The sequence below is a fragment of the Schistocerca americana genome, chromosome 2, assembly GCF_021461395.2.
Source record: "Schistocerca americana isolate TAMUIC-IGC-003095 chromosome 2, iqSchAmer2.1, whole genome shotgun sequence".
NCBI classification, from domain to species: Eukaryota; Metazoa; Arthropoda; class Insecta; order Orthoptera; family Acrididae; genus Schistocerca; species Schistocerca americana.
In genome coordinates, this window is record NC_060120.1 from 351,057,082 (window position 1) to 351,084,178 (window position 27,097).

A 27,097-nucleotide genomic window follows, 5' to 3' on the forward strand; every position below is an offset into this window, starting at 1 on the left:
TTTCGGGAAAAGGAAAAAGTCGCAGAAACTCAGATCAGCGAATAATGTGGGGGGAGGGGGGGATGAGGGAGGGAGGGGAGGTAGTGGAACAACAGGAATGCCTTTAGAGATCGAAAATTCCGTGATGGAAATGACCGTGCGACATGGGGCGTTGTCATGATGCAGCATCCACTTGTGTGCAATGTCCGGTCTCACATGATTTATCCTTTTCCCGAACCTTTAAAACATTTGCTTGACAGTTTGTCCTGGAGAAACAAATTCTTTAATCACGACACCGATGCTGTCCAAGAAGCAAATAAGTGTTGTTTATCCAGAATTCATCGGCTGTGACCGCACGAGTGAGCCACTCATGGTCACTGGCAATCCTCCCATTAAGATCAACGTACACGTTTCTTCGGCTGTCCCTGATTAGTTGTGAGATTTTCTGGCACCGTTTTGGCACTAACCTTTCGCATGTGGAAAACTTCGGTTAAAATTTGATGTACGGTGAAAGTGTTTAACAGGTCACCCATCATCGTTATCGTACAAACATACTGTCATTTGACCATCGGACAGACTCTCGTATGGACGACATAGTAATAAACATCCCTGGCGTAGAGAAACAAGTGAAAGTTTTGAAACGAAATAAATCACCAGATCCGGATGGAAGCCCATTTCGATTTTACAAAGAGTATTTCTCGCCATTGCCCCCGTACCTAGCTTATATTAATTGTGAATCTTTCCACCAACACAAAGACCCAAGCAACAGGAAAAAAGCGCAGAAGACTCCACTATAGGCTATAAGAAGGGCAAACGAACGGACCCAAAACATTACAGACCAAATTCCTTAACTTTGATTTCCAGCATAAGCGTTGAACGTATTCTTAGTTCGAGTACAATAAAATTTCTTGAGACTGAGAATTTTACGTCCACGGATCAGCACGGTTTTAGAAAGCATCGCTCGCGCGAAACTCAGCTTGCACTTTTCTCACATGATATGCTACGAACTATGGATGAAGGGCAGTGGACAGATTCCATATTTATTAGTTTCCAGAACGCATGTGACACGGTGCCCCATTGCAGGCTATTAACGAAGGCACGAGCATATGGAATAAGTTCACAGATATGTGAGTGGTTCGAAGACTTTTTAAGTAATAGAACCCAGTATGTTGTCATAGACGGCGAATGTTCATCCCAGACAAGGGTATCTTCAGGAGTGTCCCAAGGAAGTGCGGTAGGATCTCTGTTGTTCTCTATATACATAAATGTTTGGCGGAGAGGATGGGCAGCAATCTGCGGGTGTTTGCTGATTATGCTGCGGTGTGTGGGAAGGTGTCGAAGTTGAGTGACGGTAGGAAGATACAAGATGACTAACACAAAATTTCTAGTTAGTGTGATGAATAGCAGCTAGCTCTAAATGTGGAAAAATGTTAGTTACAGCGTATGAGTAGGAAGAACAAGCCTGTAATATTTGGTTACAATATTATTAGTGTTCTGCTTGACTTAGTCATGTAAATATCTGGACGTAGCGGTGCAAAGGGTGAACTGTGGTAATGAAGGCGAATGGTCGACTTCGGTTTATTGGGAGAATTTTAGGAAAGAGGGTTTCACATGTAAAGGAGATCGCATATAGGTCGCTGGTGCGACGTATTCTTGAGTACTGATCGGGTATTTGGGAGCCGTACTAGGTCGGATTGAAGGAAGACACCGAAGCAATTCAGAGGCGGGTTGCTGGAGTTGTCACTGGTGGGTTCGAACAACACGTGTTACGAAGATACTTCGGGAACTCAAAATAGGTATCCTTAGAGGGAAGGCGATGTTCTTTTCGAGAAACACTATGGAGGAAATTTAGAGAACCGGTATCCGAAGCTGACTGCCGAAGGATTCCACTGCCGCTAACGTACATTGTGCGTAAGGACCATGAGGGTAAGATTCGAGAAATTATGGCTCATACGGAGGCATATACATAGCCGTTTTTCCCTCGCTCTATTTGCGAGTGGCACAGGAAAAGGAAAGATTAGTAGTGGTACAGGGTACTCTCCGCCATGCACAGTACGCTGGCTTGCGGAGTATCCAAATAGATGTAGATGTATTTTTAAACGTCGGTCTGATCTCACAAGAGCACGCACATGTTCGACGTTTTCTTTGGTTTTAGGTCTCTCTGAGCGAGGCCATCTTCAACCTATTCTTGGCCTTCCAAAAACGATTTGTGCCAGCAAAAAACTTGCACTCCTGTTATGGAACGTTTCCCATGCGCCTATTTCAACTTTCCAAGGGTCACATTCGCGGATCTCCCAAGTTTAACACAAAACTTGATGGCGTAACGTTGCTCTAAATTCCGTTGTTCGATTTTCGTAACACACAACAAAAATACAACTTCACAGATGGCTGGACGGAGTTAAAACTCGGACTGAGCGTCTGGACGTGATGAACACACGGGTCTACACAAGTAGAACAACACAGCGTTGCCAGATTACTCACAGTGTTGTTAACATCATTACTTTTGTCGCACACCTCATGTATCACTGCTTGTAGAGCGCTGTGACTGCCGTTCACAGTGCACTTGATTTCTCAAGCGGCATACTATCAATAAAAAGAAAATTAAATACGTTGCCTTTGAAATCACTGACACAGTTTTATTATGATTCTGGGGGATCACCGGAATTTTGTTACTTGGAAAGGGGTCACGTCTTCAAAAACGTTAAAAAAACACTGCCTTACACCATATGTAGTACAGAAATCGAACATTACATGTTCACTAATCCTACTTAACCTTTAAGTTCATGTCATATACAGGGTGAATCACCTAAAATTTGCACTGCAAATACTGCGGACATGGAAGGTGCTATTGATGTGTGGTTTTCGCAGAATGGATAGGTATCAAGGGCTTGTATTGTTAATCAATCAATAGATTGTATTACTTAGAAAGTGTAATTTTTTGCAAACATACACTTTTTTTAAATGGAACAATGCCTATTGACACTAACATACTGAAGGTAGGGTAAATTAGAATGTCAATGTTGTTCGTTGCAGGACTCTAGTGCGAGTCGCTTACGAGCTGTCGTATTTTCGAAAGATTCCATACCAAAGCTATTGCAATACCTGAGGTAGCACACAGTAGCCGGCCGCGGTGGTCTCGCGGTTCTAGGCGCGCAGTCCGGAGCCGCGTGACTGCTACGGTCGCAGGTTCGAATCCTGCCTCGGGCATGGATGTGTGTGATGTCCTTAGGTTGGTTAGGTTTAAGTAGTTCTAAGTTCTCGGGGACTGATGACCACAGTAGTTAAGTCCCATAGTGCTCAGAGCCATTTTGAGCACACAGTAAAGAACTTGCATACACTAATTACATGGATTCTGACAAGTAACGACACAGTCTGATCACCACAGGATGTATTCAAAATTATCACCGGCAGCGGCAATACACACTTCCAGTCTGGTATGGAAAGACTGCTGCACACTTGGTAGCATTTCAGCAGAGATGTCCGAGCAGGCTGCAGTAATACTTCGCTGGATGTAATTGGTTGTAGCTGGTATGTCCTTGCAGATAGCGTATTTCAGCTTTCCCCGGGGAAACAGTCTACAAGCATCAAATCCGGAGAACGGCTAGGCCGAAGCACATGTCCTCTGCGTCCAATCCAAGGATTTGGAAACAATGTTAAGACATATTGTAGTACTTCGTGCACTATAGGCTGAACAGCCATAATATTACTGCCAGAGGTTCCTTCTAGGCTGCAGGAGAACGGTTTGTAGCATCCGTGTTAGATGGTCTGTTAGGAGGCTGCGATACTTGTGCTTCTTCAGTGCTCCGTCTCTGAAAAACGGGCCAATGATCTGATGGTTCACTGTCCCACGCCATACGTTCACACTTCATGCACAATGACGTTCCATCTGACGGAGCCAACAGGGGTTGTCAATAGGCCAATAGTGCATGTTTCGGAAGTTTACCTGGTTGTGATTGGTAAATGTGACTTCGTCACTAAACAAGACACATGATACATCTGAAATATTCCAGAAGTATGATGTATGGGCAACTGAAGTTGACACGATTCTCATTATCATTTCCATGCAACTCTTGATGGAGAGAGATATGATAGGGAGGGAACCTACGTCGATGTAGAATGTGTAAGACACTTGCCTGATTCATGCGACTTCCTCGAGCGGTTGCTCAGGAACTACCGTGCAACAGCAGCAAGAACATTAATTTCCGATTTTTGTGTCGCCACTTGTTTCCTTCTGTTACGTTATCTACGAGTTACACTACCACTTTCACGTAACTGGTTGAAGAGGTTGATAAATAAATACCAAGAAAGTTGAAGTCTGTTGGGATATCTCGTAGCGCACACTGTACAAGAACGAATTGTATTCTTCCTACAATCTCCATACATCATGAGATGTCGGTATTTTCTGCATTGATGAATCCCATCGTCTCTTCAAGACTTCCGAATCTGGCGAATTCTCTCCAACCACTTTACAATGGTTCGTAGTGCTACCCAGGATATTTAAAAACACACACCAAAAAAAGTCCTGCATCACCCCCGGTTCCCACATCTCCTGAAGATAGACGTTGACTGTGGATATTTTATCACAGACACAGTTCCTTTGATTGTTCAGAGATGTCACTAAACCCGCCTAAAGATATAAACAACCCTGCTTGAGCAGCGCCTATTAGACGGAGGGCGTCCGACAGACGATCAGTTCCAGTCATTCCACCAGGAAGGAGGTTAGTCGGTAGTTCAACCATGCCTAGACGGTCAATAGCGCGGTTCGATCGCGTCCGCACTGATACTTCGTGCCAGGAAGGACTCCCAACAAGGGAAGTGTCCAGGCGCCTCGGAGTGAACCAAAGCCATGTTGCTCGCACATGGAGGAGATACAGGGAGACAGGAACTGTCGACGACATGCCTCGCTCAGGCCTTCCAAGGTCTACTACTGCAGTGGATGACCGCTACCTACAGATTATGGCTCGGAGGAACCATGGCAGCCATGCTACCATGTTGAATAATGCTTTTCGTGCAGCCACGGGACGTCGTGTTACGACTCAAACTGTGCGCAATAGGCTGCATCATGCGCAACTTCATTCCCGGTATCCATGACGAGGTCGATTTTTGCAACCACGACACCATGGAGCGCGATACAGATGGGCTCAACAGCATGCCGAATGGACCGCACAGGACTGGCATCACGTTCTCTTCGCCAATGAGTATCGCATTTGCCTTCAAGCAGACAACCGTCGGAGACGTGTTTGGAGGCAACCCAGCCCGGTCAGACTGAAAGCCTTAGACACACTGTCCAGCGAGTGCAGTAAGGTGAAGGTTCCCTATTGTTTTGGGGTGGCATTATGTGGGGCTGACGTACGCCGCTGGTGGTTAAAAAAAATGGCTCTGAGCACTGTGAGACTTAACATCTTAGGTCATCAGTGCCCTACAACTTAGAACTACTTAAACCTAACTAACCTAAGGACATCACACACATCCATGCCCGAGGCAGGATTCGAACCTGCGACCGTAGCAGTCGCGCAGTTCCGGACTAAGCGCCTAGAACCGCGAGACCACCGCGGCCGCCTCTGGTGGTCATGGAAGGCGCCGTCACGGCTGTACGATACGTGAATGCCGGCTGCAGTGACCGAGCGGTTCTAGGTAGGCCTTTCAGTCCAGAACAGCGCGACTGCTACGGTCGCAGGTTCGAATCGTGCCTCGGGCGTGGATGTGTGTGATGTCCTTAGGTTAGTTCGGTTTAAGTAGTTCTAAGTTCTGGGGGACTGATGACCTCAGATGTTAAGTCCCATAGGGCTCAGAGCCTCTTTTGATACATGAATGCCATCCTCTGACGGATAGTGCAACCATATCGGCAGCATATTGGCGAGGCATTCGTCTCCGTGGACGACAGTTCGCGGCCCCATCGTGCACATCTTGTGAATGACTTCCTTCAGGATAACGACATCGCTCGACTACAGTGGCCAACATGTTCTCCAGACGTGAACCCTACCGAACATGCCTGGGATAGATTGAAAACGGCTGTTTATGGAGGACGTGAACCACCAACCACTCTGAGGGATCTACGCCGAATCTCCGTTGAGGAGTGGGACAATCTGGACCAACAGTGCCTTGATGAACTTGTGGATAGAATGCCACGACGAATACAGGCATGCATCAATGTAATAGGACGTGCTACTGGATATTAGAGGCACCGGTGTGTACAGCACTCTGGACCACCACCTATGAAGGTCTCGCTGTATGGTAGTACAACATGCAATGTGTGGTTTTCATGAGCAATAAGAAGGGCGGAAATGATGGTTATGTTGATCTCTGTTCCAATTTTCTGTACAAGTTCAGGAAGTCTCGGAATCGAGGTGATGCAAAAGTTTTTTTGATGTGTGTAGATGCGACTGTTCAAAAGAATGTGATTATCTTTGCAGTTTAATACTTGGGATTTTTTTTTTGTTTTTCGAGTATCATGACATCATTATCCACGGTAATGGCGATCTGTCATTAGTTAAATAAAGTGAAAATTTTATCTACAGAGTTGGTGTATCATTAATGTGCAGTGTATCTTTCTATCTCAGTTCACGTTTTTTCCCTTCAGTTTTTGCCAAAATTGCCTTACGCTTTGTTTTCTTTTTCAGATTTAACTAAGAAATACCATTAGAGTTACCAGAGTTGGTGGACAAAGTCTGAGAAAGCAGTGGCGGTGCCTATGATTCCCTGCGGCTCAATAGGGGGCAAAGCTTTGGAAACCCGACAGATCAAAACATCTGCTTAAGATGCGGAAGTAAGTATAATGTGCTTCTTGATTGGGTGATAAGATACTAGCTTGATAGAAGTATACTAGACTGGGTGTTCCCGGTTGTTCTATGTCACACAGTGATAATGTTTACGAGATAGTCTCACACAGGCGCGTGCACACGTTGCGTAGTAAAGGCTCAAAATATATCCGTCAGCACAGCGAACGAACTCTTTATGACAGTGTAGGACAAAAATAAATCTGGTTCATGTAGGCATTGACACCACTTACTTCATGTAAATCACCCCAAATGCACTTCAGGCATACTTAAACAGTTATCATGGCCAAACATTTGATCACTGTTAGAGGCGGCAACTTCTGTGTGCTGTGTCTTCCAACGCCCTACGAAATCAAAAAACTTTTACCTTAAATGTGTTCCTACATTGTAGTCTATTGTTACATACATAAAAAAACTATGTCACCCAATTTGCCTCAGGGGTAACTCCGCCTCCCCAGCGGGATTTGTGACTTCATTATTACTGATTTCAGTCGTTCGTGAAATTAATGTTACTGACGTGTACTGAACATCCACAAACATAGAGGAAGTGTAAGAGGTGAATTTAAAAGGCTTAGCTGCAGATATTCTAAAAAGAAGCAAAATTTTCCCTTCCTTTGGAAAGTAAAACATGTCTTGGTACAACTATGAACTGCAGATTGAATGAATCTTTAATAGACAAGGTTTGGCTTCCAAGTCATCAAGGAAAGTTGCACAAGATTTCAATTAACTCCAAATATTGTATAATGAAAGTTTTTACTATTATCTGAAGCATTTGTTATTTTTGCTATGTTATTAGGATAAAACTGTCGGATACAATAGAAGTTTGTGTTATGTAACCTGCACACGCAAAATATAGTGCTACTTATTGGCTAGTTATTATTATTCTTTTTAAATTTCCAATTTTTACGTCATTTTTTTACATCCTCTTAAAAGGAATTATATGAGCGTCCATACTGAGTGGAAAACATGTAACTGTTTTAAAGCCTATCGAGACTGGGTCAAAGAGTATTAATTATGATACCCTTCCCGTAGTATGAGTCGCAATAGATTACTGAAACAGCTACTTATTTCACTCCGGTAGTCACTTATTAGTGCGGTAGTCTGCGAATACCACGATTGAAAAATCAGAAATCTTCCAGGTGTTTCAAACCAGTGAACTGCACATTCAATATTCCACGAACCTGTAGGGGTCGCGTCTTTTCAGCTACTTCACAGACTGCTGGAAGTGGAGAAGGAGGGAATTATCCACTGGGAATTATTGAAAACTATTTTGCAGTTGGGAATTTATCGTACAATGAAGGAAAACTTCCTGATAATTTTGGTTCAACAGGGCAGCCTTAGAGGTGGTAAATTTCATGAACAAAACCCAACTGTATCACATATTTTTATAACAATACATTGTTGCTCGTAAAATTATAAAACAAGATCCTGTTTCGTCCAGGCGAAAAAATGTTGCCTTTGTCGGACAATTCTGTCACAGTCAAATACATTTAATCCACGTCTCTGTGTTTGACTGTCTCTCAAAGGGTTCATTCGATCACTGGGGACAAGCTCTGACATCGGACATATGTTATTCTCAAACTAGTCAAATGCTACGACGATCGGCGATGAAGTCAATTTCAAAATCTCTGACTGACACTGCAAGTTTCTTCGCTGTCTTTCTAAATGTGATGAAGTAAGCAGTAAGTACTCCGATTAGAGAAACTATTTGTTAATCGTTAAAAAAGATGCGAACAGCTGACATGCTGATCACATAAAAACGTTGAAGTGTTTCCTTACCACTTCTTTCGAAACTCTAAAAGTTTTACAAACATTGGTAAATGTATGTGGGTGTAGGAACTGCACATTTCGTACGCGAAAAAGGATCCGACAATACCTGTCGTCATAACCTGTCGCCATACGAGACTGTCGTAACTCACCACAGAAGCCCGTCTAAGGAGAAACGACTGCTGGGAGCCGAAGCGGCTGCTTTGAGTACGGCCGTGGGCTATGAGGAATACATCCGCCCAAACCCAGTTTTACGACCTACAACTGCCTCAAGGATCCCCCTTTGCGGTTTTCTGATAAGAGTAATTTATTACACTCTTGGCCTAGTCCGCGTAGCCGGCGCGTAGGTGTGGCGGGAAGCCTTTACACATTTTGCCAAGTCACTAAAGCTCAATGACTGTTCGCCCAGGGCAATAAAAGTTCCGTATCTCTCTTGTTGCTTCGTCTAGGAGGTTGATGTATCTCTTCATGTTACTTGCGGAAAGATCATATTGTAAAGCGAATAGTAGTTTCATTGCTCACTCAGTACTTGTTTGTTAGGAAATCGGGATGTGATGGCAATTATAAAAACCCGAGTTTTCACTGTCTTCAAAAAATATTAGAACTTCCTGAGTTTCTTACTCGTCATCTTAATTTCTTGATTTTTGGAAAGTCTCTCAAACATCACAAATACCATACTGTCTTCTTCTGCCAACAATACGAGAGCAGAGCTATTATTTAACGGGAATTCTGAAGTTAATTGACTTACGCATGTTACGGAGATTGCATAACGCTTAATCTATTCCCAATGGTCATCATTTCCAAAGCGGCTTAAGTCGTTTTATCAGTTATCTCAGCGTTTTCTAGCCCAACACCACGTTTAAGACGTGTACAGTTGAATACCATCACTTGGAAAGCCGAAGTTCTCTTTATGTATATTGTCCTGTTCGAATAGATTAATCTACAATGCGCTAGTTTATGGAGCAGGGGTGTGAACCAAATCCCTATTGAATCCACGCAGGTAATAAAAGATCTTTAGTTTGATACACTCGCCAGCTTGACAGTTGGTTTTTGGTAATTTTTCGCGCTCGTGTGGATAGTTTCTAGGTTGGTCCCCAAACAACACGATAACACTGGCAAATGCTTACAAACACAGACAGATGTCACGCACTGCTCTAGGTTAATTTACAACTGTTGCTAAAGGAACGGCATCCATTCACAAAGTTAAAACAAAGTAAAATCTGCCAAATGATGAAAAACAGCTGGTTCAGACCACACTATTCACCGTGAGCCAACCCACGGATCGAACTTGCACAGGCTATCGGTTCTTGGTCGTTTGCGACCAGTGATGAAAAACAGTATCTCTTGCTGGATGCATATGGGTACCATCAAACACCTGGACGGTACGGTGGCGCACCATTTCCGCTGCGTTCTCGGGGTCAAAGGAGACTTACCTTTTTTCTCTATTCCAACTAGATCCTAGCCCGCCCGTTACAAAATACAGGTCGAATTATACAGTTGCAATTGGGAATGGAGTAGCGTTTAGTACAAATATTTAGTTCTAGATTTTATTATGTTGTTCTTCCGATCGGAATCTGAGCCGCTGCCGATAGCGTACGTTGCATCATTGATGTCTAACCGCAGTACTACCTGTGCCTTGCGGCATGGAGGTGGAGAGTTTCCTCTTTGAAGGAGGAGTGCCAAAGGATAATTTGATACTATTTATAAATATTTTGCACAATTAAGTGACTAGAAATATCAGGAATGAATTTTAAGATCGGGCTGAGCTCGAAATTAATTTACAAATGAACTAAGTAAGGAAAGTAATGCAGCTATAATCGTTTTGTGCAGTAAGTAACTACTTTATTAAAAAATGTTCTATTGCTATCCGTTAGAAATAGGTGTAACGTCCTCTTCTCGTCGTTCTGGAGAGGAACGCCATAACGGTGCAGCTGTAGAACACTCGCAACCATATTCTCCTAGGTACTATTATTTAAGAAAGTACTTGGTAACCGTTGTTTCCTTATAGGGTATTCTCGACTTAATATCGGTTGGAATAGCGACCACCTGAATCAGAAAAAAATAGCTTTAGTCGACACTCGCACTTTTATTTTCTCAAATGACTAGGGGTGTCCATATCCAGTGCCGTCATCATTGCATCCTTGTAATATACAAGCAGTTCCTTACCAATGGGGAACAGTTGTAAAACTCGGTACTCACATATATATGTCATAAAAATGAATAATATGTAACTCCTACTTGGGTAAACGAGCAGGCAGTAATGTTCAAGTTAATAAACGATGCGTGTTCCTCATACATGCAAACGATCTTCCGTCTAATATACAACGAGCAGTATTAGTCCTTTTTGCAGATGACGATAGTATTGTAATCAGTCCAATCATACACACGAAAACAGAAGAAACAGAAAACAAAGTTCTTAAAAGTTTCATTGACTGGTTTTCTGTGGATGGTCTCGCCCTCAGTTTTAAAAAGACAAAATGTATTCTCTTCTGCATATTTATGGGTATTACATCAGTGAAAAGTATAACACATGGTGAGGAAATAATAAATAGGGTGGAAACTTCAAAATTCTCTGATGTCCATATCGATGAGAATTTAAACTGGAAAAAGCACATTTTGGAACTCCTAAAACAACTTAGTTCAGCCACATTTGCATTTACGATCACTGCAAATCTTGGGGAGAGAGAAATCAGTAAGTTGACGTATTTTGGATATTTTTTCAGTAATGTCATAAGGAATAATGTTCTGGGGTAACTCATCTTAATGCCAACATACTTGGCGTAGTGGTGACACCAGCTACCGTCACATCACCGCAATTAAGCGCTGTCGTGTTTGGCTAGTACTTGGAGGGCTGAGCGTCCGGGTCTGCCGTGCGCTTTTGGCAAGTGGGGTGCACTCAGCCCTTGGGAAGCCAGTTGAGGAACTACTTGATTCAAAAGTAGAGGCTCCGGTCTTGAAAGCTGACAACGACCGGGAGAGCAGTGTATCGACCACATGTCCCTCCATATTCGCATCGAGTGACACCTATTGGCTAAGGATGACACAGCGGTCGGTCAGTACTGTTGGGCTTTCCGAGGCCAGTTCGGACGGAGTAACTCATCTTTATGAACGAAATTCTTCGTTGCTCAAATGGTTCAAATGGCTCTGAGCACTATGGGACTCAACTGCTGAGGTCATTAGTCCCCTAGAACTTAGAACTAGTTAAACCTAACTAACCTAAGGACATCACAAACATCCATGCCCGAGGCAGGATTCGAACCTGCGACCGTAGCGGTCTTGCGGTTCCAGACTGCAGCGCCTTTAACCGCACGGCCACTTCGTTGCTCAAAAACGTGCTGTGTGCATAATACCTGATGCTCACACACTATCATCTTGCAGACATTTGTATATGGAGTTGGTGTTGTGGGTTGGCAGGAGAGCCAACACCGCGTTATTAGAGGAAGCCGAAAGGCACGCGTTTTAGCTCACGCAGGCTGGCGTGAGGTCTGGAAAAGGTCAAGGAAATTAGAATTTAGAAAAACGGACGTAGCTGGTGGAATACTTGTAAGTAGGCTGTTTATGTTTTCTTATTGGCAACGTTACGTAGCGCTATGTATGAAAATCACTAGCTGTGCTGTGTGCAGTCTGTGGCTAGTTTGCATTGTTGTCTGCCATTGTAGTGTTGGGCAACGGCAGCTGGATGTGAACAGCGCGTAGCGTTGCGCAGTTGGAGGTGAGCCGCCAGCAGTGGTGGACGTGGGGAGAGAAATGGCGGAGTTTTGATATTTGTAAGAATGGATGTTATGAACTCCTATACATATTATGACTTTTGATGACTATTAAAGTAAATACATTGTTTGTTCTCTGTCAAAATCTTTCATTTGCTAACTATGCCTATCAGTAGTTAGTGCCTTCCGTAGTTTGAATCTTTTATTTAGCTGGCAGTAGTGGCGCTCGCTGTATTGCAGTAGTTCGAGTAACGAAGATTTTTGTGAGGTAAGTGATTTGTGAAAGGTATAGGTTAATGTTAGTCAGGGCCATTCTTTTGTAGGGATTATTGAAAGTTAGATTGCGTTGCGCTAAAAAATATTGTGTGACAGGATAAGCACAGTCACGTATATAATTTTTCAAAAGGGGACGTTTCATACTTAACTTTAATCCATTAATGATGAGCGTCGCTCTTGAATGTACATTATTCACAATATCAATAGTAACTGAACATGGCGCCTTGCTAGGTCGTAGCAAATGACGTAGCTGAAGGCTATGCTAACTATCATCTCGGCAAATGAGAGCGTATTTTGTCAGTGAACCATCGATAGCAAAGTCGGTTGTACAACTGGGGCGAGTGCTAGGAAGTCTCCCTAGACCTGCCGTGTGGCGGCGCTCGGTCTGCAATCACTGATAGTGGCGACGCGCGGGTCCGACGTATACTAACGGACCGCAGACGATTTAAAGGCTACCACCTAGCAAGTGTGGTGTCTGGCGGTGACACCACAGTTGGGCTGCTCACTACTGCATTACGAAGGAGAAATGACACTCATTACTCCACATTAAGGTTGTTTTCAGCACAAAAAGCGGTACAAACTGCAGCAAAAAAAAACTTAGGAATGTTCAGAATGTAACCATATGTACTAATTAATTTGCAATGTCAATTCAAAATGACTCGTTCCACATTATTACGATTTATCGGGCAAAATGATCCATGGAACAAGAAACTAATTACCTAAGTAGCTTTCTTAACACTTACCTATTTCCAGTGGTCATTTTCAAACGTGACTGAGCAATTTAACCAGTAAGCGAGTTTGACGATTGTCCGCCCGCTGTGAGGGGCTGCCTATATTTTAAGGACGACCTAATAATGGTACTATGCACCGAAACCGGTAGCCGTTTACAAAATAAAAGTGCGAAATTAGGCTAAAGGAAACGTTTTTGTTTCTGTTTCACAATCTCTATATAATTCTATTTGTAGTTTCAATTGACTCTCGACGAGTCCCAATGTGTCGCGTTTAATACCGGGCAGTTGCCTAAATTGTACCATGTTTCAGATTTTACTTATTACAGCCTAAACAGTGAGTTATAACAGCATCTTAACAATGCTCTCCTCAGTTGCAGGACGTTGTTCTTAGTATCTGATTTAAAGAATGGAAAGTCTGAAAAAATCAATTTTATAAACATTGGCAAGTGCTACAAATTACGAATCTGGTTTCCTGAAGGTAAGTACTGTTCTTACAACACTATTTGTAGGCAGTGGAAATAAATTTTTTACTCCCTTCCCCCCCTCGCATTCTTTGCATGAAATCATATTTTGGATTTAGTATATCTGATCATTTCTTCGATTCGGTCTTCCTCACACAATTCGCTATACTGTTTGACCAATGAGTTTCTGTGGTGGCTTCCCGGAAGAGTCTGCAAAAAACTTTCTTATCACGAGTAGAGCTGTAGTTCTAGATTTCTTCTCATGTGCTTTGGTTGCCTTTGTTTTTGCATAGGTTGTTCGTCAGCCCAAAGGCTCCTAGGTTATGTCTTGAAGTTTTGCTTGGAGCTTTCATCTTTCCCCTTGGATTCGGACACCTTGGATGGACACCTTTAGCTCACATTTTTGCCTGCCATGGCTTCTTCTGCTGTAACAATGGGGAAATCCATATCGTCCTGCAAAGTTGAACGGAAGTTTTATTACTTCCAACATGCTTAAATTGAACATCTCGTCAGGTGTAAGAATATACTCTTGCAACTCGTTTTCAACACTGTAATGCAGCAAAAAAAAATTATATCCCCTATGGCATTTTCGTTTTTATTTTCAGCGTGCCTGTTTATTGTTGGCATAGGCACATTCTGTATAGGTGAAAAATCATTTAATCCATGATTCCAATTTATATACACCGTTAGAACTAAATGCAGTCGATCTGTATTCTGCTCTTGTGAAGCCTAACTGTTGCCATAGTGTAAGACAAAATACAGATAATTATCCAGTTAATAACATATGATAATGAACACATTAGCAAGTTCATCACATTGTTCTAAACATTATGTCGCACAATTGATACTAAACGAATTTTTTGAGGTTAATTATTCAAGCAAGTTTATTAAATTCTACCGTTTCAATACTGGAAACTTATAACGGTACATTATAGGCAAAGTCACCACATTTTCTTTGTCAGTTTTCTACAGACGAACTGCAGCGAATACAGATCCATGAGAGCCTTAAAACTAAGTTAACTTGAAGTACAGAGTGACTATTATTGAACTATATGAAACAAAATCGTCATAACTTCTGAATGGTTTGAATTAGGACGTTCAAACTGCATTGTTTGCCGCGGCGTATGATGAGAATTAGTATGCGCAAGCGTATGGTTTGGTTTAGCGACGAACCCCACTTTCAGTTTTGCATTTTGCGGTCGAGATGTCTCCTGACCCTCAAAGGGTGACTGTGTAGTGTGCAGTGTCCATTCACGGAATAACTGGTGCGATATTCCTTGATGGCATGGTGACTACTGAACGGTAAGTGAAGGTTTTGGAAGATGATTTCGTTCCCATTATCCAAAGTGACGCTGATTTTGACAAGATATGGTTCATGCAAGACGGAGCTCGAACCCATCGAAGCAGGAGAGTGTTTAATTTTCTGGATGGACACTTCGGGAATCGCATTCTGGCTCTGGGATACCCACAGGCCACTGACATGGGACTCGATTGGACGCCATATTCTCCAGGTCGGAACATATACGACTCCTTTTTGTGGGGCTATATTGAAGAAAAGGTGTACAGCAATAACTCCGAAACCATTGCTGAGCTGAAAACAGCCATTCTGGAGGTCATCGACAGCATCGGTGTTCCGACACTTCAGTGTGTCATGCAGAATTTCGCTACTCATCTGCGCCGCATAAGCGCCAGTGATGGCAGGCATATCGAACATGTCATAACCTAAATCCGAATACCTGTAGTGACGTTTACATGTTGAATAAAGCGTGTGCAAACTGTAGTTTGTAACTAATTTACGTTTTTTTCATATAGTTCAATAAGTGCCACCCTGTATATTCACTCATAAATAAAGCATAGTGTTGACGCTTATCTTAAAACAATAATTCTCTTCGCCACGTACACAAAAAGTTGAATGAAAACCACAGCAATATCAACATTGTCTTCAGACGATCTTTCCATCAAGACACAGAGCTTATAGCTGACAGTATGGATGGTCCCACTAAAAGTCGCCAAGTAAAATAGGTACGAATTTTAGAGTAGTGGTTGGTTCAAATGGCTCTGAGCACTATGGGACTCAACATCTGAGGTCATCAGTCCCCTAGAACTTAGAACTACTTAAACCTAACTAACCTAAGAACATCACACACATCCATGCCCGAGGCAGGATTCGAACCTGCGACCGTAGCAGTCACGCGGTTCCGGACTGAAGTGCCTAGAACCGCACAGCCACCGCGACCGGCTTGAGTAGTGGTACAAATTAAGATAGAGTACGATATATGCATATCTCCCCTACCACCATTTAGCTCCTCGCCTGATTCAGACCAATCCTCATTCATTAGGCTATTTCCGAAATAACCAGCTCGAGGATGGCGTCTCAGTGCGCGCCAAGGAAAGACCTAGGATAGTAAATTATCCAAATTATCCAAATCAAGTGGTTAGGTCCTCTGTAACGTTAGGTCCTCTGTGACGTAGTAGTGCATATGTTAGTAGTTCTACCCTGTGGCACCGTCTTTTCTGATGCAGGAGTCTGTACCACCGAATCTTATGAATTCTCTCTCTCCAATCTCTGCGCTGTTCAGCAGTCAGCATGTGCATACAGGATACGCGATGTAAGTGAGCAGCTCATCCGTAGATAAGCTGTCTTGATGTTCATACAAGGCACCACAGCCTTCAATATAACGCACAGTCTCATTACGCACTCATACCACCGAGCAAGGTGGCGCAATGGTTAGCACACTGAACTAGCATTCGGGAGGACGTCGGTTCAAAACCGAATGAGCTGATTTAGGTTCCCCGTGATTTCTCTAAGTCGCTTCAGGCCAATGTCGGAATGGTTCCTCTGAAAGTGCATCCTTCTCCATCCTTCCCTAATCCGATAGGACCGATTACCTCGCTGTTTGGTCCCCTTTCCCGAATCAACCAACACTCTTTACTATGCAACAGGTCTTTCTGCATTGATTTTGTTTTATCAACTCTGGAATAGAAAATCTTGTATTTTGTGAATCACACACACATATGTTTTGTTATCTGCTCTACGATCTTCACAAGGTCCGGTGCGGTTGGCCTTTTCCTACTGACGAAGTTAACGATACCCCCGGATGACTGGAGGTATTTTATTTCATGAGGCTTCTTTCTGCGATACATGAGGCGGTTTTTTGCATCCTTACACCAGTCTTCGGATTGTCCCACATCCTTCGCCTTGCCAAATGCAGGTAATCGCAGATCGCTCCCAGTGACTGCTTCAACCTTCCCATTGTCTTTTACGTAGCTACTACACAATGACTCTTCTCTTGATCTGAACAGTGGACATACCGAAGATCACAATTAGGATCACACACAAGTGGTTTTGTTGATCTTTGTAAGTCTTATGAACAGAATTGTAAAACTACTGTAGGCTATCATAGACCATCATAAGTGAGTGTAGTTTTCCCAGTGGCAGTGGTCAGTTAAGATCGTAACCGTGTTACCTGTATGTTATGTGTGTTGCATACGTATCAGGCGTTACCTAATTTCGATCGCTTTATTTACGTATGCCGTCAATGTCTTACTAGATTTCCCTAGAAATCGGAAGTGGTGAACCGTCTAGAAACTGAATGAGTGTATATAAAGGGCCACATAACCTATGGGACATTTTTCTTCTGTATAGTTATCTTCCTGTCTGTTACTTAAAAAAAAAAAAAACATTATTTAATAAAATTCACTCGAGCTTCCAGCCGTGTAAAATGGTTTAAAATCCTGTAGATCTCCGCTGTTGTCAAGTGGTGACTGTGTTCTGGTTGCTGCTATCGTCCTTATACAGCCACACTGCTTTCTGTGATGTTACTCGTGATCGCTCCAGTGTCATATAAACTAATTTTTAACAAGGAATATCCCAAAAGAGCCGTGCGATTTGAGAAATTATTTTACTTTATTTTCACAACCAATTCCGCAAACTGAATATGCCATCTTCAGCCCCATATGCAACTCATGTGTAGACTGGAAGCATCAGCATCTAGACGTTATGAATTCGTATTTCAAGTGCTTCTCTCGAAGACTTGACAACAACACAGCACACCTGCAGTCCGAGTCTAAAAACCACAGAACCGTAGTTTTGGTAGAGCGCAATTCTACTTGTGAATTCATACTACAGCATGCTTCTTAATTACTGCTGTGCAATGTTTGTGACGCTGCGCTGACGATTTACAGCAGCATTCAATTAAGAATGAACTTCCAAACTGCTTCAGTCAAAGCAGTGTTCTTTACTGTTTTCTTAATGTTGTAGCTAAGTGAACTCCAACGTGGGCAAATTCTTAGTGCTCGTATGGTGGGTGTATCCATAACCAAAGTAGTCGAAGTGTTTGGTGTTTCAAGAGGCACAATCTAAGATTTATACCACATACACGGAAAGCGGAAAGTCATCCTCCACGAAAGAGTGTGTCGAGTGGTCGTGACAGACGTTCAGTGAACAAGACTGTGAAGAAAAATAGCAGAACGACAGCTGTAGAAGTCAGTGCAGAACTAAAAGTCGCACTCGCGAATTCTGTCGGCACCGAAACAACACAAAGGGAGATTCATAAGCAGGGAATTACAAGGGAAATGGAATTCCAGAACCACTCATAAGTGATGCAAATGCCCGTAACAGGAAAACGTGGCGGAAAACGCGTAAAATCTGGACTTGGAGCAATGGACGAAAGTCATTTGGTCGGATGAGCATTTTTTCACTCAGTTTCGAATTTCTGGCAGTGAAACGGCTACGTTCGTGAATGATATGGACAGACGTGTGGTGGTACTCCAAGGGCCCCACGCTTACTGTCCAAGGTCTCGTTACTGTCAAGGATTACATGACCATACTGGGCTGATCAGATGCACCCCATGGTACAAAGTTTGGTCCCCAATGGTTATGCTGTGTTCCGAGACGACAGGGGCGCTGTTCACGTAGCACGCATTGTCCACAACTACTTTTGTGAGCACCAGGATGAATTACCGCGTCTCTCCTATCTACCACAGTCAGCAGATCTCAATATTGTTGAACGTTTGTGGCCATCCACCTTTATCATTCGTCCACGAGACACAGAGGGCCATAGACACGGGTTCCCAGGTAGATGCCGTGTTTCTTGACTTCCGCAAGGCATTCGATACAGTTCCCTACAGTCGTTTAATGAACAAAGTAAGAGCATATGGACTATCAGACCAATTGTGTGATTGGGTTGAAGAGTTGCTAGATAACAGAACGCAGCATGTCATTCTCAATGGAAAGAAGTCTTCCGAAGTAAGAGTGATTTCAGGTGTGCCGCAGGGGAGTGTCGTAGGACCGTTGCTATTCACAATATACATAAATGACCTTGTGGATAACATCGGAAGTTCACTGAGGCTTTTTGCGGATGATGCTGTCGTATATCGAGAGCTTGTAATAATGGAAAATTGTACTGAAATGCAGGAGGATCTGCAACGAATTGACGCATGGTGCAGGGAATGGCAGGGAATCTCAATGTAGACGAGTGTAATGTGCTGCGAATACACAGAAAGAAAGATCCTTTGTCATTTAGCTACAATATAGCAGGCCAGCAACTGGAAGCAGTTAATTCCATAAATTATCTGGGAGTAGGCATTAGGAGTGATTTAAAATGGAATGATCATATAAACTTGATCGTCGGTAAAGCAGATGCGCCGGCCGGAGTGACCGATCGGTTCTAGGCGCTACAGTCTGGAACCGCGCGACCGCTACGGTCGCAGGTTCGAATCCTGCCTCGGGCATGGATGTGTGTGATGTTCTTGGGTTAGTTAGGTTCAAGTAGATCTAAGTTCTAGGGGACTGATGACCATAGCAGTTAAGTCCCATAGTGCTCAGAGCCATTTGAACCATTTTTTTAAAGCAGATGCCAAACTGAGATTCATTGGAAGAATCCTAAGGAAATGCAATCCGAAAACAAAGGAAGTAGGTTACATTGCACTTGTTCTCCCACTGCTTGAATATTGCTCACAGGTGTGGGATCCGTACCGGATAGGGTTGATAGAAGAGACAGAGAAGATCCAACGGAGAGCAGCGCGCTTCGTTACAGGCTCATTTAGTAATCGCGAAAGCGTTACGGAGATGATAGATAAACTCCAGTGTAAGACTTTGCAGGAGAGACGCTCAGTAGCTCGGTAAGGGCTTCTGTTGAAGTTTCGAGAACATGCCTTCACCGAGGAGTCAAGCAGTATATTGCTCCCCCCCTACGTATATCTCGCGAAGAGACCATGAGGTTAAAATCAGAGAGATTATAGCCCACACAGAGGCATACCGACAATCTTTCTTTCCACGAACAATACGAGACTGGAATAGAAAGGAGAACCGATAGAGGTATTCAAGGTACCCTCCGCCACACACGGTCAGATGGCTTGCGGAGTGTGGATGTAGATGTAGATGTAGAGATCATCGTCACCTGAACTTGCCGCTGCGTTTCAGGAAAAACTGTTTAAGAATCCCTTAAAAACCATACAAGACCTGCATTTGTCCGAGACGAAGTGTAGTTGTTTTGATTTCCAACTATTTCTCTACATCGCATTATGACTGGTAATGTGTAGTGTTTTTGATGTTTCCATATTTTATTCATCCGCTGCTTCTGCAGACGACCTCGTGTGTGTTAGACGTGGAATTACTCCTTGTTCAGAGGCTATCCTTTAATGAAATGTATGCAGTTTCCTTCACTTCCGCCTATAATTTTTATAGGAGTACCACTCATCTACGATCTGCAGCACTCTGTTACTTCGCTGTTCTAGGGATATCCTTGAATTACTTGAAATCGTGACACGAAGGTCAAAGGCACACACAGCTACGACACTGACATCACGGTTACCATTCAGGAGCTCCGTGAGTGGCAAAGTAAATAAATCCCTAATTTATGGGTCTCGGATGGATCCCTTGTAGTATGTCCGGCGAATCTGACTGTTGGTACAGTCTGTTCTACCTTTCTCCGCCTAGAGTAACCAACGAAGCTGAGGTAAAGATATTAGGAAACATATAGTGATTTGTTATCGAAGATCGCTTGGTAATTGCAATGTTCATACTACTGGTTTCGGCAGCTGACTGCAGTCTTCGGATGGGATTAACCCACTAACAGATTCGTCATGATATTTACTTTCACTTACGCACTTTGAACTTCATGAAATCTAATACATATGTCTGAATTTCACAACGTCTCGTCGCATTATAAAAGGGAGAGGGTTCTCCGCAGAATCGGCGAGGAAAGCAATATGTGGAAAAGATTAACAAGTTCAAGGAATAGGATGGTAGGAATTGTGTTAAGGCATCAGGAAATAACTTATATGACACGAGAGGTAGCCGTAGAAGCGAAAGTAAATAAATAAAATAAAGGGAAACAGATCGGAGTGTATAGATAAAACAGATAATGAGGACGTTATCGATTCCCGGCGGGGTCATGGATTTTCTCTGCCTCGTGATGACTGGGTGTTGTGTGATGTCCTTAGGTTAGTTAGGTTTAAGTAGTTCTAAGTTCTAGGGGACTGATGACCACAGATGTTAAGTCCCATAGTGCTCAGAGCCATTTGAACCATATTTGAGGACGCTACGAGTAAGTATTTGTCTCAGGTGAGGAGATTAGCATACTAGAAACAAGGCTATTGTTTTCAAATTTGAATATAATGCTCATAACTAGTTTCATGAGTGAGTAAGTAATCCATGAGTTTGATCTTACTACTGCTAATCCTGTAAATCAGTGACTACAACGGATACGAATCTTAACGCGGAAACCTCTTTTGTTCTGTGACCACATTTGCCTAAATAGTGAGCTGCAGCAACTGTTAATTCCCTTTGATATTAGCGGATTAAATTATTAAAACAGCCTCCCCCAGTAATCCGTACTTTTGATGTCGGCTTGAACAGTCTCCCTCGGTGCAACTTCGTAATTTTCAGCAGGATGGGAAAGCTGGAAACTGCCTATGCGTGATGCGTGACTTCGACATAAGTTAAGCTCCACAAAGAGCTGACGTCGCTGCCCAAATAGCAATAAACCGCGCCCACACCGTGGCCGCCAGTGTGATAAGGGCGCAGATTCTTAAGAAACCGTGACTGCTCTTCGAGATATCTTGCTGCGTAGCTGTGCTGGATTTCCTTCGTACGAATCCATTAGTCTTGCAGCAAAATTTCTTCACTCGAAAGCCTGCGTACTAACGGAAATCTGTTCTCAGACCGGAGGAGAAAGAAGTCAGCGCCGCAGCCGGTGGAGGCAGAAGACTAAAGTCGACCGGTGCCATGGACTCCAAGGTGTACAAGTCCAATCCAAACCCAAAGGCTACGGCTAACCCCATCTCAAAGCTCTTCGTCTGGTAAGCACAAAGCATTATTTTCTACTTTGTATCAGTAGTTTGGCCAGAGGTAACTGTAACAATAGGATATCTTTGTTAATCTCTTACTTTTAGCTCTACATTATGCCAACTAGTTTCCTGTGATTCGTAGATTTTTGTCATATTTTCTCACTGACAGAACAAATGTGTGTACGGGGGAGTTTCGAAGGTAAGTTACGCGTTATTGTGGTAGGTCAAGTAACTGTTATTAAATGCTACACTACGCTTCAACATAACCACCAAGTCTCTGTAAACAGTGGTCGGTACTCGCTACCAATCATTCAGTTTCTCTTCGAAGGCAATCCGCTCCTTGGTCACGGAGACATTCGAGAGCCACTGTCTTTCCTCGACCGCATGGACACAGTCGTATGTTGTCGACGTTGATGGCCTTCCTTGCCGGTTAGCATTACCAACGTCTGATCGCGGAACTGAAAAGTAGCTACAATCGCTTAGTAATGGAAAGCCGTCAGGACCAGATTAGATACCTCTAGGATTCTATAAAGATTATGCGAAAGAACTTGCTCCCCTTCTAGCATTAATTTATCGTAGATCGCTTCAGCAACGAAAGGTACCTAACGACTGAAAAAGCGCAGGTCATTCCCGTTTGTAAGAAAGACTGTAAGACATATTCACACAGTTATAGACCTATATCGTTGAGGACAATCTGTTGTAGAATTATGGAACATGTTTTATGCTCAAGAGTTATGACGTTTTTGGAAAATGAACATCTGTATAAAAATGGATATGGATTCCGCTAACAGAGATCCTTCGAAAGTTAGCTCGGTCTGTTCCTCCATGAGATCCACGGCACAGTGGACAACGGCGCTCAGGTTGATGCCGTGTTCCTTGATTTCAGTAAGGCATTTCACACCGTCCCGCACTGCCATTTAAAAAAAAGAAAGACCTTACGCAGTATTGCAGCAGACATGCGGTTGGATTTATGACTTTCTTGTATATAGAACTCAACACGTCGCTTTTAACGAAACAGAATAGACAGGTGTAAATGTAATATCCGGCGTACGATAGGGAAGTGTGATAGGACCGTTGCTGTGTACAATACACATAAATGATCTAGTAGAAAGCGTCAGATGGTCTTTAAGGCTATTCGCAGATGATGCAGTTGTCTATACCAAAGTAGCAACGCCAGAAGGTAGTAAGAATTTGCAGGACGACCTGCAGAGAATTGTTGAATGGTGCAGGCTCTGGCAGTTGACCCTGAACGTAAATAAATGTAACATATTGCGCATACATAGGAAAAGAAATCCAATACCGTACAGCTACACCATTGATGACAAACAGCTGTAGACAGCGTTTACCCTAAAATATCTAGGCGTCATTATCCAGGGAGGCCGTGAGTGGAATGACCACTTAAAACAAATAGTGACAAAAGCAGATACCAGACTCAGATTCATCGAAAGAATCTTAAAGAAATGTAACTCATCCACGAACGAAGTGGCTTATAAGGCGGTTGTTCGACCGATTCTTGAGTACTGTTCATCTGTCTGGGATCCCTGTCAGGTAGGACTGATAGAGGAGACAGAGAAGATCCAACGAAGAACGACGCGTTTCGTTACGGGATCGTTTAGCTGGTGAGAGAGCGTAACGGAAATGTTAAACAAACTCCACTGGCAGACATTACAAGAGAGGCGTTGTGCATCACGGAGAGATTTACTATTGAAATTCCGGGACAGCATTTTTCAGGAGGAGGCGGACAACATATTACTTCCCCCCCCCCCCCCCCCCATACGGCTCGAGTATTGACCACGAGGAGAAAATTCGATAAATTTGAGCCAATACAAAGGCTTACCGACAATCTTTCTTCCCACGAACTACTCGCGAGGGGAACAGGTTTGGAGGGATCAAATGGAGGTACCGAAAGTACCCTCCGCCACACACCATTAGGAGACTTGCGGAGTATGATGTAGATATCTGTGCGGCCTTGATGAAATTGCTGTCATTTCACTGCAGATGGAGCGACATTAAAATTTGGTCCATGTTTCATAGTGAATCCGCGTGAAATTTAGACGTTTTGCGCACAGGAATCGTACTGTCGCATGCACGTAAATTGTGGAGTACGTTTCCAGTTGCCGCGCCGTTTCACTTCCACGCTTGACTCGCCTGTTGTCCGCACCGCAACACTAAGCTCTCTGCAGGAAATACTTTTGACAATGCGCCACTCATGTTGTGGAATGGTCCCAGCGTGAGACGACATGTCTAGCTTACTTTCTGCAGCCCCCTCGTAATAGAAGTTTTCAATTATACGTCAGTAGATATTGCAGTACAACAGCATTTAAATATAGTTTATGTGTAGGGGTGTCCTATCTCAAGCTCGTATTCATTCCATTTTAATATGATATGAGAGGCGTATCAATTACTGTACTATCATGCTCAAAACTACTCCAACGTCTTGAATACCGTTCCGCTTGATTAACAGGCATACAACATAAAGTAATTTCGCTGCAGGTCTTTTAATCTCTTTTCGGTACAGTCGTTAGACTTTACAGAACTGTTACAAGTCAGTCCGCAGCTCGTGGTCGTGCGGTAGCGTTCTCGCTTCCCACGCCCGGGTTCCCGGGTTCGATTCCCGGCGGGGTCAGGGATTTTCTCTGTCTCGTGATGACTGGGTGTTGTGTGATGTCCTTAGGTTAGTTAGGTTTAAGTAGTTCTAAGTTCTAGGGGACTGATGACCATAGATGTTAAGTCAGTGCTCAGAGCCATTTGTTACAAGTCACACCTAGAGAAAACTGTTATGCGTGACAGTCATTTCAGATCCAATCTAACACGCCAATTTGCAAGTATCAGGAAATATGTTATCGGAGATGAGACAGAAAACAATGCCTCAAAACTCAAGTTTATTACAATAAGTGAAATATAAAACTGTTACCAATAGTATTAGTATCTGAGAAAACTAGACGCCGGCCGGTGTGGCCGGCGGTTCTAGGCGCCTCAGTCTGGAACCGCGCGACCGCTACGGTCGCAGGTTGGAATCCTGCCTCGGGCATGGATGTGTGTGATGTCCTTAGGTTGGTTCGGTTTAAGTAGTTCTAAGTTCTAGGGACTGATGTCCTCAGCAGTTAAATCCCATAGTGCTCAGAGCCATTTGAACCATTTGACAACTAGAAGCCGTAACTCTATCGCAAAAATCATTTAGTAAACCTCTGACAAAACTAATTTTTGTTGTGATTAAGAGAATTTGAATTAATATCAGAACTCCCAAAATTCTTTGACAGTTCTAAGTATTCTTGCTGTCTAAAATCTTTTCCAACAACCTATGATTACGTCGCTCACTTGGAGAGCGATTTGGGATGAACTACTTACTCAATTACACAGTTCGAAACATAGCGTCTAACTGCGTCAAACCTCTACATGAACAGCGTATCATTATAATCCGTTGATCATAAGAATAAAACTGATGTAAACCAACACAAACGCGGTGACTGGTCAGAAGCCGTAGCACACGTACTCTGGTGTTGTTACGCTCTTGGAAGTAGGTCCTACTTATGTATTAGATATCTGATTACTAAGTTACTTTAAATGTAACTTTAAGATATTCAAATGTATTAACAGCCATCAACGTTTTACTTAATCACGCTTTAGCTACGTAGTTTTTATTTCAAAAATCGTGTACAGTCACAGCCTCTGTAGCATTCTGCTCTGATTGTCGCACTGATAATGAGCAGTACCAAAATGACTGAGACTGCGTTCTGTTCCGTAGCGAAACACGTGCCTGGAACACGGTTAAGAAGTGCCGAGAAATAGGCTGTTCTTAATGTCTTTCATAAATGTATGGAGATAATCGGCTTTGATGTTTTCCCGCGTTTGTATGCAATGCAGTTGAGAATTACACGTAAAATGAATGTGTAGCGCAATTGGTAACGTTATGGAATGTGAACCAAGTGTGGTTATTTGTGCGTTGGTTCAAATCTCCCGAATATCATTTTTTTCTCGATAAATTTGAGATACCTACATCTCGTAATTATAAAACTCATCATCATTTTTTTATGAACAATGCATGGCTACTTGTTTCTAATTACACATTGGACGCAAAATCTCTGTTTCCATTTCAAATGCAAATTCTTAATTATCGATGTTTTATGAAAGACTGTTCATAAACGTTGTTTAAATCAAGAAAACATAACAGTTTAATTTTTCAAGGCAAAAACGAAAATGCAAATCCTCTTTATTTGGACTAGGTCCATCGTTTTATGCCACAGAGGTAGATAAATATCGTAGAAATGCCGCATTTTTACATTTGCTACTCTGTCTTTACAATATGAACCCAACGGAACTGATATGGAGCCAAGCTGCGGCATTTGATCCGAGATGTAACAAGACTGTTAATGGGGGTAAGACGTCAAACGGGCCGACTCATAGCAGGAGAGGCACCGCAGGACATTTTAATTTTCACTGTCTATACTTTTACAAATAAATTCATAAAAATTTGTCAGCATGACCAAGAAGTATTCAGGATTCACACTGATAGCAGTGGACGTTGAAAAACATAACAAAAGCAATTTGTTTTATATGTGAAATTCGACTATTTTTTCCGTTACCATTGGCTGCATTAATTGCTTTAGGTACACTTTTCTTCATAAGTAAGAGAGATTCTTCAACGAATTTTCCACAACATACAACTCATACTTAAAGGAGAACGAAACTCTAGAATTTATTTAATTTATGAAAAAATGACTGAGTTATTACATTTTAAACTTCATGTTTAGAAAAAACACAAATTTTATAGTTAATTATCCCAGTTCTTACCACAATTTTTAATAGATTTGGAAAATTCTAGAGTTTTGCATTAAGGAGTTTGTGTTTAATAAGCGTACCAAGTTCGATAGTAATAGTGTATTTATTTTGGATGCTACATGTACCTAAGTACAGAAAATTGTGTTATGTTGAAAATGGCCGTTCAAGTTTCTGCTTGTATTTGGCATAGTTTTAGAACTGTCCAGCACCATAAGCAGGTTCTTTTTAGTTTTCAATATCAGTTTCCTTCCTCTTCACATTCCTATGATGCACGCTTCTTGATTTTATGACCTCCAAAAATGATTTATCAGCTTTCACTACACGCTCTC

The 27,097-nt window shown here is 42.7% G+C and overlaps 1 protein-coding gene across 1 annotated transcript in view; it reads left to right on the forward strand.

Annotated features, from left to right (window-relative positions):
• The window catches only part of LOC124590915 (ATP-binding cassette sub-family C member 4-like), a 386,521-nt gene that overhangs the window by 44,156 nt on the left and 315,268 nt on the right, over window positions 1-27,097 (forward strand). Inside the window, exons 2-3 of the mRNA XM_047131684.1 lie at window positions 6,600-6,745; window positions 21,864-22,001. Coding sequence (XP_046987640.1) covers window positions 6,738-6,745; window positions 21,864-22,001 — 146 coding nt within the window. The 5' untranslated portion in view covers window positions 6,600-6,737. The remainder of the gene's footprint in view (window positions 1-6,599; window positions 6,746-21,863; window positions 22,002-27,097) is intronic.